Source organism: Leptidea sinapis, chromosome 46, assembly GCF_905404315.1.
Source record: "Leptidea sinapis chromosome 46, ilLepSina1.1, whole genome shotgun sequence".
Taxonomy (NCBI): domain Eukaryota; kingdom Metazoa; phylum Arthropoda; class Insecta; order Lepidoptera; family Pieridae; genus Leptidea; species Leptidea sinapis.
The window spans coordinates 7,942,739-7,956,705 of NC_066310.1; the positions used below are offsets into that span (position 1 = coordinate 7,942,739).

Below are 13,967 nucleotides of genomic sequence, written 5' to 3' on the forward strand. Positions count from 1 at the left end.
AAATATTTATATTAAAGTCTCCACAAACAAGCAGTTTTTTATTTGATTTTGTAATTTTGAATAAAACTTCATCCATTACTTTCTCAAAAAGTTCAAAGTTAGCACAGGGTGGTCTATAAACAGACACAACAATGAATTCCTCTAATTCAATTGCTAGCTCAATTATCCGCTCAATAGACAGGCAGACAATATCATTTCGATTCTTATACATTAACTTTTTCTTCAGTAAAATTAATGAACCTCCATGAATTGCAGCGGTTCTTGTGAACAAGCTACCAACCTGGTAATTGTTGAAATAAAAATTTTTTGGCATTGTTTCAAAATAACATGCATCGATAGAGATAGTCGATATTATGTGTTTTAAATAAAATATTTATTAGTGCTTATAAACTACAAAATTTTACTTAATATTAAGAGTTAATATAATAGATTTTCAGTCGATTAATAAAAGTTTACACAATTTAACTTTGAAATATCTTAAAGACATATTATAAAATTTGTCATCCACCATCTTAAGAATAATATTTATCTATGAAGTTTTAGATTGGTTATTGTGAACAACGCCGTAACGTTCTTTCAGTTTTTCGGTAAACTCAGGATCGTCCCAGCCCCATAGATGGTGTGTGCCGTCGCCGGTTCTTTGTGACCGTTGTTTGACGATGTCAGGTGTCACAGATTTTAAATCATAAGCCTGACCAATCTGCAAATAAAAAAAAAGTTATATTCAAACCAGCGTTCCGAAGAATTAGTCGATATTGATTTTGTACACAATAATCTATATCCTACATATACATACACTCATATAAACTCGACTTAAACGAGATTATTTTTGTTCCTGGTGTTAACATGTTATCATAAATTCTAGAATACTGCATTATCAAGAATTTATTTACAAGCAACAGTTAATATGTTATTTTCATTAAGTGGGGCACAGTGAATTTTATACATTTTGGCGTTTTTGCTAACATGAGGTTATTTGCCCTAAACCAAGCCGGCCCTAAAAACTTTAGTTAGTTAGTTTAGCTGGCTATTACACACTTAGTCTCTTGATTGGGCAACTGTGCCGCGTGTCCGTTAGTCTTCTTACCCCAACCAGCCCAGATCGTCCCAGATGTCTTGCAGTATTTTAAAATTGCTGCAGGCATCCGGGAACTGTTCAGAAGATCGGAGGATTTTTGCCCGATGTTCGGTCACACTCCTGCATTCCATAAGCACATGTTCTTGCGTTTCTTCTGCCTCCATGCTTCCTTTGCACAAAGGGCTGTCAGTTACACCTATAATAGATAGATGCTTATTGATGGGAGAGAAACCAGTGACAACCCTTATTTTGCGTATTTTGTCCCTTCTAGTCTGGTCAGGCTGCCGGCTAACATCTTTGATGTCGCCGGAACCGCAATCTTTGCTTGCCTTGCCCTTATTTTTTTTTATTAAATATGGAGTTAGCAAGAGGTGTCAATATTTGTTAACTTATTATTAACGAGAAACTTACTTTAGCCATGGCTTCAATGAACACAACGGTGGGTGTTAGCATGTTGTAAAAAGGCAGCTCTGTAGCCCTGTAGTCCCACGGGAACGTGTGGTGGTAATTATGGAAACCTTCCACACAGATCATCCATACGCCGAGATTGTCTCGAGGGTTCAATGATCTAAAAGTATGCTTCGAAGTTAGTTTTACTTAAATGGATGAACAATAAATAATATACCTACTCGACTTTTTATTTTTAAAACACACATTATACCAGATGTTAAGGCGTATTATGCAGTGTTTGACAATCAGGTGTACATACCTGTTTCTATTGTATATTATACAAAATTATACAATATTTCGGCAAAAAATAGTGTTTAGAGGATCTCAATGACGTTCTATACATATAGACAAATCACGTCGTATAAAAACAAAGCCGAAATATGGAACATGCCACAAATTACGCTGTAATAAGATTCGACTGCTATATCAATACATTACCGCATTCACTCCAGTTGTTAAAAATATTCTTGGTCAATAAGCGGCAATGTAAAATATTTGTCCAGTTCAGATTACGTATGTTGAATTTAGAACACGTCTACTTTGTCTCTAAGCACACTTTTGCTGTTCCGCTATTAGACTGCGAGTGATATGTCCTATGAACTTCATGTGTAAGAACTTCATTCATCTACTTTATTAATAACATTATCGTTATTTTCGATACAAAGCGAAACAAAACAAAACCAATTTGTCGAATCACCGCTCTTTTCAAGCCTACCCAAATTCTAGCGCTCTACAAAGCGTAGGTCCAGCCATATATGGTATTGCTGTCATCTCTGGTCTGGCGCACCCCAGTATCAGCTCAATACTATTGACCGCGTGCATCACAGAGCAGCTCGATTGTCGAGGACCCAGTGTTCTGTGAATGGGTTGATCTCTTGGCGTTGCATAGAGACGTCGCTTCATCGTGTGATACCTGATTTATGTTGCAGAATTCCACCTTCGCACGACACGCCACAAATTAGGAAATCATCCCCCGCATCTGGATGTGTGCCGGTCGTACACAGTACTGTTTTGAGGAGATTTCTTCCACGTACTACAAAGGTGTGGAATGAGCTTCCTTGTGCGGTATTTCCGGGACGATACGACACCTTCAAAAAAAGCGCATATACCTTCCTTAAACGCCGGTAACGCTCCTGTGATACCTATGGTGTTGCAAGAGAATGTGTATGGCAGTGATCACTTTACACCAGGTGACCCCGTACGCTGGTTTGTCCTCCTTTTCCATAAAAAAATACAAAGTATTAAGTAATTATATATTGTCGTGTATTATTACTTACTTGTCATAAGGCCTATACCCAAATGTGTGGGAAAAACTGTTGACACTCCAAACCACATTGATACCACATGTGTATCGAAGAATTGTTGGAATGAAGAAAGCGTTTAACCATGTCTCGTTCCAATACAGAACTGGGATTATTGTTGGCAGAACGAAGCATAGTATAGGCATCATTTTCATATAGTGTCTGTAAAATGAAACGATTATTGCTTTGAAATGCTGGTTGATCCGATATACGATATAATAGTTACACGACAAAAAACCGTATTCAATTCACACGTGGTAGAAATGAAACCTTCAAAAATTACGAAGAATTTTATTATAAAAATGATGAAAATTCTCTAAAAACTCTATTATACGTACACGTATTTAAATCTTATGAATTTATGTGTCTGTCTCATTCGCTCGCCGGCTGAATTCTATAAATTTCCCTGTTTGTATCTCTATCGTCTCGCTTTTTCGTTTCATCGAGTTGCAAATCACAACGATTCTAAAGAAGTTTCACTTCAAAACTTATCAAGGAACTAATAATCCGCCCCTGCTTGACATGGGTGTAATTAAAAAACAAGAGACGTGTAAATTGAAAAGTTTTGACTGTTGACACAATACAAGCAAAAGCTTGAAAGTAATGCGGCTACCGTATAGCTTTGTCTATGAGAAACATTTCAACAGAAACAAAACAGCGCAATGTTAAGTGTCTGTTGATAAGAAAAATTGTAAAAGACAATTATAATCTATATTTAATCCCAACGATTTATTTGGAAAGTTTAAATGAAATAAATGGATACTGTCACAAAAGTGGTTAACTGTAACCATTAGAGATATGCCACGGAATATCTGTTAGGATTCTATAAGGGCTACAATTTTTGTGTGGACACATTAAGCTGTGTAAATTTTATTTTTCATTTGTTTAATTGAATATACATAAACCATTATTAGGTTTCGTGAAAAATTAGCTAAATTATGGTGAATGTCGCATTAAAATTATTTGCTACGCTAAGGATGAGATAGTAGATAGGCAGGCAGCCGAAAGAGACTTTGTTTTAACCTATGTTAATAATACGTACTTTTTCTGGAACATTACAACGGGATCAGCATAGAGGTCGGAAACATCTATGCGTCGACCTCCTTCGATGACTTCGGGACTTTTCTTACAACACAGCCAGCCCATGTGTGAGAAGAACAGGCCTCGTTCTGCGTTGTGGGGGTCGGCGTCAGTATCGGCGTACTTATGGTGGGTGCGATGGTCCCGGGCCCATTCAAAGATGCAATCCTGTAGGTATAAGAATAGTTTATGTTGTGAAATGTTTGTTTTTGCTTTAGTAGGTTTTTGTTTTCATAAACTTATTTTGTTCTTCCGATTTCCGAATTCCGAAATTCATTTGAATTTGAATTTTCTTTTTCATTTTCATTATCATTTTCAATCTTGACTATCTTGCCGCCACAGTGCTGGACGTCTCATTAAACGTCTTGACATCATCCGGTGGGCGTTTGCTACTAGAGCAGTATAGTATTTAACTATGGTAGTAACTAATGTAAGATTTATGAACCTTACGTCACTCGAACGGTTGGCTCAGTGAAGAGCGATCGCACCCCGAACCCGAGAGGTCGCGGGTTCGAGTCCCGCATCGTCAATAAATTTTGTTTTTAAATTTTTTTTGTGTAATTAATCCCAGAAGAGACGAATATCACTTTAAAAATAAAAAAATTGTTTAGGTTTGAGAATAGCGACAACTCAAGACGATTTCTTACTTTTTTTTTATTGGCAGCATTTTCTGATGTTATGCTCAGTAAGCCTTACAAAAAAATATCGAAATTTAGTGCGTGGTTAAATTCTATTTTTACTGGCCTACTAGCTACTTGACCGCTTTTGTTGAGTTTTTTTTGCTGACTGTACAGGCTAGAACGGCCATTTGAGCCTAGTGCCGATTTCAGTTGACGGACTTTATTATAATTTTGTAAAAAGAATTGCAACCGAAATTCAGCCCGCACAGAGTTGATGAACTAAATGACAGTTCAAATGACGTTCGTTGTGCTAACCCTCAATACAATACAACCTAATGACCCTCGCCAATAAAAACTTAGTTAAGAGTTACAGTTTTGCAGGTATTTTCGACTCATCGCTAACTATTTACCTTTTAATTAAACAGAGATTGGATACATTAGGTGTAAAATGAAGTTGGGTAGTTTTATGTGTAATTGCGTACTTAACAGAATTAACATACATACTGAAACATATTTGGAATCTTTTCTATATTGGCAACATAAAACTATGTGAGATAACAACGAACGCTGTTTATTATATGTTATTTGCTTAGGCATATAATTTTGTTCCAAAGGATTCATTAAAGTAGTTATATTAATAATTGAATAAATAAATAATAATATGTAATAAATAAGTTGTAATAAAGAGAAAATAAAAATAAAAGAAAAGCCTCGGGCAGAATTGAATGCCGAATATTTGGTTAAAATGATTAGCTTTGCTAAGCTAAATAATATCAAGACGCCACCAACTCTGAATCCATCTCATTTTAACCGACTTAAAAAAAGGAGGAGGTTCTCAATTCGACTATATTTTTATGTTACCTCAGAACTTTCGACTGGGTGAACCGAATATGATTGAATTTTAATTCTTTTTTAATTTGAAAGCTGGTGACTTCAGTGTGGTCCGAATTCTGACAATGAGATCCATGAGAAAACCATATAAGTCTTAAATTTGCATTAAGTATGTGCGCTACAAATGTACGAATAATTCAATATCACGCCAACGTATTTTCATGATACTTTTTTTATTTGTAAAGATATACTTCGAGGGTATTTTGATGAGAGTTTTGTTAGGTTCTGATTATGGGGAATTCTTAGGAGCAAATTAACGATACTCAGCCGAATCTTTTATATGCTATCCGGATATTTGAGTCACCTACGTTAATACGAAAATATACATAGATAATTTATATGTTTTGGCAGGTCAGTAGTCCCAGAGATTAATTAGCACGTTTAAAAATATGATAAAAACATTCGTGCTTTAAAAAATTGATTAATTAATAGACGGAAACCTGCCATCTAGTGAGCCCCAAAAAGTAAAATATTTTATTTAATATATATTTTCTTTTTATTTGCACTGCATGCGTGGCTTGCTCATTCAGCCAAATTCATTTGTGCGACACAAGCACTCATTTGTAATAAAAATGTAAGTTGTGTAAATATTATAAATTCCATAAATGACAATAACCATAACTATTTTAGATTAATTAATAAAATTGCAAAAAAATACGCATTAATTTTATACTTTTAAATGCATATTATATCTATTGTTTTGAAATAGTGTTTTTGAAGTCGGTTGTTCATTTGTTAAAACATTTTTGATTTTTAGTGAGTTTCAAGTACACTTACTAACAATTTGTCTAAATATGTGTAGATGTACTAAATTTTTCAATGCAGCAATGAACGTAATCGCCTTGCAATTTGATTACAGACAGTAAGAAATTCTGCCACACATCGCACCCTTACTGTAAGTCGTTAAGGAGTCCCATTGATCATCATATTCGACTACGACAATTACTTGAGTATAACTATGTTATGGTAGATGACTTAAATATCCGGATACCATTAAAAAGATTCGGCCCAGTATCGTTAATTTGCTCCTAAGAATTGAAGAGTTCCGTTACTTTATCATGGATTCCGTAATCAGAAACTAACCAAACTCACACCAAACTATCTTTGAAGTATATTTTTCCAATAAAAGAAGGATCATCGAAATCGGTTGGCACGATATTAAGTTATTCGTAAATTTATCATCCACTTTGCTATACGTATGTATAGCAAATTTAAGACTTTTTTGGTTTTCTCATGGATGCCATTGTCAGATCTGGACCAAATTATAATGGGACCACACGGGAAACACCAGCTTTCAAATAAAATAATAATTATCAAATCACCCAGTCGAAAGTTTTGAGGTAACAAATATAAAAAATTAAAAAAATACCGACGAATTGAGAACCTCCTCCTTTTTTAAGTCAGTTAAAAAGTAAGACATGCGCTGATTTAATAGATAATTCACCTGAAACCCCATTGTCTGCCATATCATGAGAAGTATACGGAGAGGCGTCCTCGCCTTGTAGCAGCGGTGAGTCCAGAGACGGTGTGATCCAGCTCCTATACCGATGGCGCACATCAAGTGGACCAGGAAGGCTAAAGAAACATTTTTAATCTATGAAGGTACATATAAGTAACATAAAAGTGATGGAATTGTCAAAATAGCTCTTTTTAGGGTTTTGCCTGTGTTCAGAAAGGTAAGCAAGGTGTATAGTATCCGTATACTGGGTCTCGAAATCTCGAGCGATTGCCAATTCCGTGGCCATCTGGAGGGCAAAGCCAAATTGGCATCGAAGAAGCTGGGCGTCATTAATAGAGCACGGCAATACTTCAAACCGGCCCACATTCTAGCGCTCTACAAAGCGCAAGTCCGGCCACACATGGAGTATTGCTGTCATCTCTGGTCATCCAGCTCGATCCATTTCACTGCGTGCAACGCAGAGCAGCTTGAATTGTCGGGGACCTAGTGCTCTGTGAACGGCTGGATCACTTGGTGTTGCGTAGAGACGTCGCTTCATTGTGTGTCTTCTACCGCATTTATCACGGGGAGTGTTCCGAAGAGCCGTTTAACCTGATTCCTGCCGCCGAATTCCACCTTCGCACGACACGCCACAAGTTAGGATATCATCCTCACCATCTGGATGTGTGGCGGTCCTCCACAGTGCGGTTTTCGAGGAGCTTTCTTCCTTCTTTTCTACAATGCTGTAGAATGAGCTTCCTTGTGCAGTGTTTCCGGGACGATACGACATGGGTACCTCCAAAAGAAACGCGTACACCTTCCTTAATGGCCGGCAACGCTCTTTCGATTCCCCTTGTGTTGCAAGAGAATCTGGGCGGCGGTGATCACTTAATACCAGATGACCCGTACGCTCGTTTGTCCTCCTATTCCATAAAAAAAGGTGTTCCAATTTAACATTAAACATTTGGTTGTACTAATTATATTAGTTTAATAAGACAATTATTCAAGTAATGTAAAGTTATGCACTGAAACCCTGTGTCACTCGTTAACGACATTATCGGAATGTCATTAGATCCGCCGTTCGAAGGCGATGAGACCACAGCCGGTTTTAAGCGCGCGAACATGCTGTCTGTTTTTTTATTTCGTTTAATTTCCATATAAACTGGGCCGATTAAAAGAATGAAGAGAATTGCTAGATAACCAATTTTATATCATCATTTCAGCAGGAAGACGTCCACTGCTGGACAAAGGCCTCCCCCAAACTCATTTTATAAGGAGTATCATAAGCTATTTTACTAAATTGTTTTATTATAATAAGGGACGAGACGGACAGGACGTTCAGCTGATGGTAATTGATACGCTCTGCCCATTACAATGCAGTGCCGCTCAGGTTCTTGAAAAACCCAAAAATTATGAGCGGCCGCGGCGCTTCAATTGCGCTCGTCACCTTGAGACAAAAGATGTTACCTAAGTCTCTTGCTTAGTAATTTCACTAGCTATAGCTTACACATTACTGCTTCGCGGCAGAAATAGGCGCCGTTATGGTAATTTAAGGCCTTTAATTTTAAGAATAAGGTACAGTTTGTAAAACAGACAATTATAACAAACATGAAATGATAAGAATAATATCAGTAATATAATTAAAAATGCTATACTTACCGAAAACATTTGTTTGCCATTTAGCAGAAGTCAACCCAAGATATATTCCATATGCAGATCCAATGTGCAGGAACAAAAACCAGAATATATTGAACCACACATATTCATACTTCTTTGGGGCTGCATGCTTTAGTTTGGACACATCTTTTGCTAAGCCCAGGTCGGGAGTCTGCGTGTCGGTTTCGAAGACGACTCCGCTGGGTGTTGGATCGGATTGTGGAGGCATTTTCTATAAAATAAAATAAGTTGATCTTTGGTATTACGAAGGAAACTTACTAGTATATCAGTTGTCTGCGGTTTTTCTGCTGACAATTTGTGGTGTGAAACTATTTGAATTTTGACATAAATGGGCGTCGTTGCTACCTAAAGCCGAGGCCAATTAGTATGACTAACCAGGCTAGCGCAACTCTCTAAGAAAAAAGTGATTCAGTCGATTGTATTAAACGTGCAGTCATTAATAGATTGACAGATAACGGCTATAATCTTGTTAAAAAACTAGATAGCCGAATACCACTACGTTTTAAGCAACTGTTATCTTTCAAACTTAGCCGGATTATACTTAGTCGCCAATCGCGATATTGTAATTACTACTATTTCAAACTTATGTCAAATGTCACGTTTAATACTAAACTAAATTTAAATTTTTACTAAGCAGGCCCGCCTCTTATTACGTAGTATTTACATCCTCATTGTGACTAACTATTGTCTCAAAACTCAATAAGGTGCCACTCAGTATACGATTTTTCAAGAATCCTGAGCGACTCAATGACTTACTTGGCCACCTACAAACAGGTGGACCTGTCTCGTCAGTCTAACACATTTTTATGAGAAGAAATAACGAGACCAGCAAATAATTTCCTGACGGCTTATCATTTGAGGTACGACCTGCCGATTACAATGCCCTACCGCTCAGAATTATTGAAAAATTCTGAGCGACATCGCAGTTGATATCACCTGGAGACATTTCAATTGCATTTACTGCTTGGCGAAAGGAGGAGGCGATTAGGCCCTATTTACCCTACATCATGTCCTTATAGGGTACTGGTAAAAATAGTAACACAAGCTAACACTTTATTATAATCTACTCGCTACTAAGCACTAATGTTTATGCTTTGGACAATATATTTTTGATGATAAATTTAATCCAGCTTTACGAGCGAGATTTATTGTCTTAGTTTTGATTATATTTTTTATGACAATAAGGGACGAGACGAGTAGGACGTTCAGCTGATGGTAATTGATACGCCCTGCCCATTACAAATAGTGCTGAGGACTCTTGAAAAACCCAAAAATTTAGAGCGCCACTACAGTTGCGCTCGTCACCTTGAGACATTTATTTATTTATTTATTTATTTATTTATTAAAGTAATCAACAGCGTACACAACAATTATTTTTACAAAATTAACCTAGGTTTTACATAAAGCCACTAAGGATTACATAAATTTTAAATTATAAAAAGAAATCATATATTAACAGAATAGACTTAAAAATGTACTATATATACTAACAAATAAAATAAAAGATTACAATAGCGCGCGCGTGTCTGTGTGTGTGTGCGTGTGTGGTGTGTGTATGCGTGTGTGGTGTGTGTATGCGTGTGTGGTGTGTGTGTGTGCGTGTGTGTTTGTGTGTGTTGCGTTACCTATTATTATTATTTTTTACGATGATGTTTTATTATTTCTGTTTTTAACTTAATTTTTGATAAGTGAAATACGTCAAACTCAGCGTACTGTTTATTATAAATTCGTGACAGACGCGGAATTATGGAATTTTGGGTATAATTTGTATTAGGTTTGGGAACATGTAAAAGGCGCGTGTGACGCGATCTTAAAGATTGAGCGTTTAATGAAAAGGCTGACAGTAGACTAGGACAGTCGATGGAGCCACTCAAAATTGCTTGCAGAAGTAACATGTCACTTTGATTCCTTCTTTGTTCCAGTGTGTCGATACCATAGTGAGAACACGCTTCCTCATAACTGCTGAATTCTTTAAAATCTTTAAAAGTTAAGTATTTAATAAACTGTTTCTGTATGGTTTCAAGCCTTTCGATATGTATAATATATTGGGGTGTCCAGACATTACATGCGTATTCAAGAATACTCCGGACGTACGCAAAGTAAAGTGCCTTTATACATTCCAGATTACTGAAGGAACGGGTCACTCGTTTTATGAAACCTAGTTGTTTGAAAGCTCTATTTGCTACATTATCAACGTGCTCATTCATTGAAAACTTAGCATCGATTTGGATGCCCAGGTCTCTAACCGCAGTCACTCTGGGTATACATGTGCCATTAATTTTGAAGTTAAATTCAATTATATTTTTTTTACGAGTCAGAGTAATATGATGGCACTTTTTAACATTAACTATAATTCTGTTCCTTGCGTAGTATTCTGTCAATGCATTTAGGTCATGTTGTAGTTTATGACAATCGTCAAGTGAACGTAATTTGACAAATATTTTTGTGTCGTCAGCGAACATTAAATACTGTGCAAGGTGGAAGCAACTTCCAATATCAAATAGGTAAGCGTTATATAAGAGCGGACCTAGGATGGACCCCTGTGGTACTCCTGAGGGTATTATTACAAAGTTACTTCTAGCACTACCCGTCACAACTGCTTGCATACGGTTCTTAATGTATGAAGTAAACCACCGAAGTAAGCTCCCATTTACGCCTAGCACGCTTAGTTTTTGCAGTAGAATTACGTGATCTACTCGGTCAAATGCTTTTTCGAAATCCGTGTAGATCACATCCACTTGATATTTCTCGTCCATGCTCTGTACTACGTAATCCGTAAAAACAGCTAAATTTGTAACGGTAGAACGGTTCTTCAAAAATCCGTGCTGCTCGTAGGGAATAGATCTAGTTATAATGGGGCATATGTATCTATAGACAACTGTTTCGAATAACTTACTCATTGCGTTCAGAATCGATATGGGCCGGTAATTCTCTATTTGGGCTCTTGATCCGCTTTTATGTAACGGTACTATAAGTGCTTCTTTCCACACATCAGGGAAACTACTGAAGACGTTAATGGAGAGATTAAATATTATGGATAGCGGTAAGGCTAAATTGTTAGCACACTTATTTAAAAAAATCGGTGGGATTCCATCACTACCAGCTCCCTTATTAGTTTTTAAAGCTTTAAGCAATTTACGAACCTCATATACACTTATAGTAATTTTGCAAATGGTTTCATTATGATTCAAGTTTAGAGAACTTGGTTCATCGTACGAGTTTGCTGGTTTTACAAAGATGCTCTCAAAGTATTGACTGAATCCATTACAAACTGAAGTTTCACCTGTGTAAGTACTATTACCAAGTGTAAGCTTAGTGGGGTATCCTTGTTCGCTGTTTCTAAGGGATTTAGTATAAGAGAAGAGAAGTTTAGGATCTTTACGAATGTAGCATTGCATACGCTCAGTGTAGTTTTTGTAACACCTGCTCTGTACGAGTTTTTGGCGAGCCCTGAGCATAACAAACTCGTCGTAATCACGAGGATTTTTATCTTTTTTCCATTGTCTATGCTTTTGAAGCTTCTCTTGCACTATATGAATTAGAGACTTAGAATACCACACAGGGAAATTAGTTTTATGTTTAACTTTAACTGGTATAAATTTATTTATTGTTTCGTTTAGAATGGAATAAAAAAGTCTAATTGTTTCATTAATTGAATCAGCTACTAGTAATTCGTGCCAATTGATTTGTGATAAGTATTCATTAATTTTGGTATAGTCCCCATTATAGAAATTGGGCCTATTGACGGGTTTCTGACGAATATTACGAATTAGTGAGTTCGAGAGATTAAATTCTAGACATGGATGATATACATCTTCTGTAACGAGGGGAGTAAGGCAGTGGTGAACTTCAAAGTCAATGTTGCTAAATAATAGATCTAAGGTGTTTCGCTTACTGTTCGAGATAGTGTTTTGTTGTTTTAAGCCAGAGAGATTACAAATATCTAAAATATTTACAAAAGCATTTTGCAATTCCACTGGGCCACGTTTTTGCAGTGTAGGTCCGGAGTCAGTCCACGTGACATTTGGTAAGTTAAAATCGCCACATAAAATGAAATAGTCATTGGGATGGGTTGCCAAAACTTCTGCGAGTCGAGAATAGATTGATTCGAGTCTTATAGGTAACTGTGAGTCAGGTGGTGCATATACTAATCCGATATGGATGTTGCGGTTCCCCGAAATTTTGAGAGTTTCAGCTGGTATAGTTGCCCACAAGGATTCGACGCCAGGACAGGCCCACTCGCGTTGATGTTGGACATGCATCTTCTTAGAAGCACATAGTAGGACTCCCCCTCCCATTTTTTTAGTAGATGTTCCCTGGTTTCGGTCACAACGTAAAATGTCATATCTATTGTCACAGATCTCACTATCATAGATACCGTTAGTCAGCCATGATTCTGTTATTAAAATTATGTCATAATCGTGGTTAAGTATGTTTTGTCTAAATTCATTTGTTTTAGTGCGTAAGCCACGCACATTTTGGTATAGTATTTCTATTGTATTAGCGCCCTTGCGTGTGCAATAAGTACCAAAATATAGAAAAATTATATATGTATAATATGGACAGTAATGTAAGTAAGTTAAGATAAGCTAAATTGTACGGATACTTAAGGTAACATTTGCTTGATGTTCGAAACGGAATAATTTTGATGTTTCTTATACTGACATAATATGTTAAGCCTCATTTGACCAGTAATTTCACTAGCTACCCCCTTCAGACCGAAACACAATAATGCTTACGCGGTAGAAAAAGGCGCCGTTGTGCTACCCACAATCTACCCGGCATCCGGCGCAAAGGAACCTTCCACTGGTATAGAACCAAAAAGTAAACAAACAAACTATGCTTGTCTTCTTGTCTTTACAGCGCCCAACGATATATGAAATTTAGAATCCTAAAGTCATGACTCAATCCTCACTTTAATTTAAAAAAAAAAACTATATTATGTCTAATTTAAAATAAAATAATACAAATTAATCTTACCGCTGGTCGTGTAGCTCATCCGAAACTAATTAGGAGGACAATGCTGAATTGTGTTTATATACTCGCCTGAATCTGATTTATAACAATTGAATAAATGTTAATTTAAAGTGGCGACATCTCTTCGTGTGACCTGTGAACTTGCCCTATATCTAATTGTATTGTTTACAGTCATTTATTATTGGTGAGCAGTCTGTTACGACTCTATGAATCCCTAGTACATACAGCCTGTCAAGTTGGCGTGTGGACTTATTTTAATAAATCACTGCATAGTATAAAACAAAGTCACTTTCCGCTGTCTGTTCCTATGTATGAGCTTAGATCTTTAAAACTGCGCAATAGTTTTTGATGCGATATTCTTAATAGGTAGAGTGATAGAAGAGGAAGGGCTCTTTAGAAGTGGGATAGACACGCTGCTGTCTTATGACGTCAGCACAATCGGGCCAGACTCGTCC

General features: G+C 36.7%; 1 protein-coding gene across 1 annotated transcript; it reads right to left on the bottom strand.

Annotated features, from left to right (window-relative positions):
- Nucleotides 1–351: 351 nt before the first annotated feature.
- LOC126977894 (acyl-CoA Delta-9 desaturase-like) lies at nucleotides 352–13,541 on the bottom strand. The gene is made up of 7 exons (XM_050826526.1): nucleotides 13,516–13,541; nucleotides 8,518–8,746; nucleotides 6,865–6,995; nucleotides 3,872–4,077; nucleotides 2,806–2,991; nucleotides 1,490–1,646; nucleotides 352–700 (listed from the first exon to the last, which is right to left on the bottom strand). The coding sequence occupies exons 2-7, from the start codon at nucleotides 8,741–8,743 to the stop codon at nucleotides 530–532; spliced, it is 1,077 nt and encodes a 358-aa protein (XP_050682483.1). The 5' UTR covers nucleotides 8,744–8,746; nucleotides 13,516–13,541; the 3' UTR covers nucleotides 352–529.
- Between the last annotated feature and the right edge of the window lie 426 nt (nucleotides 13,542–13,967).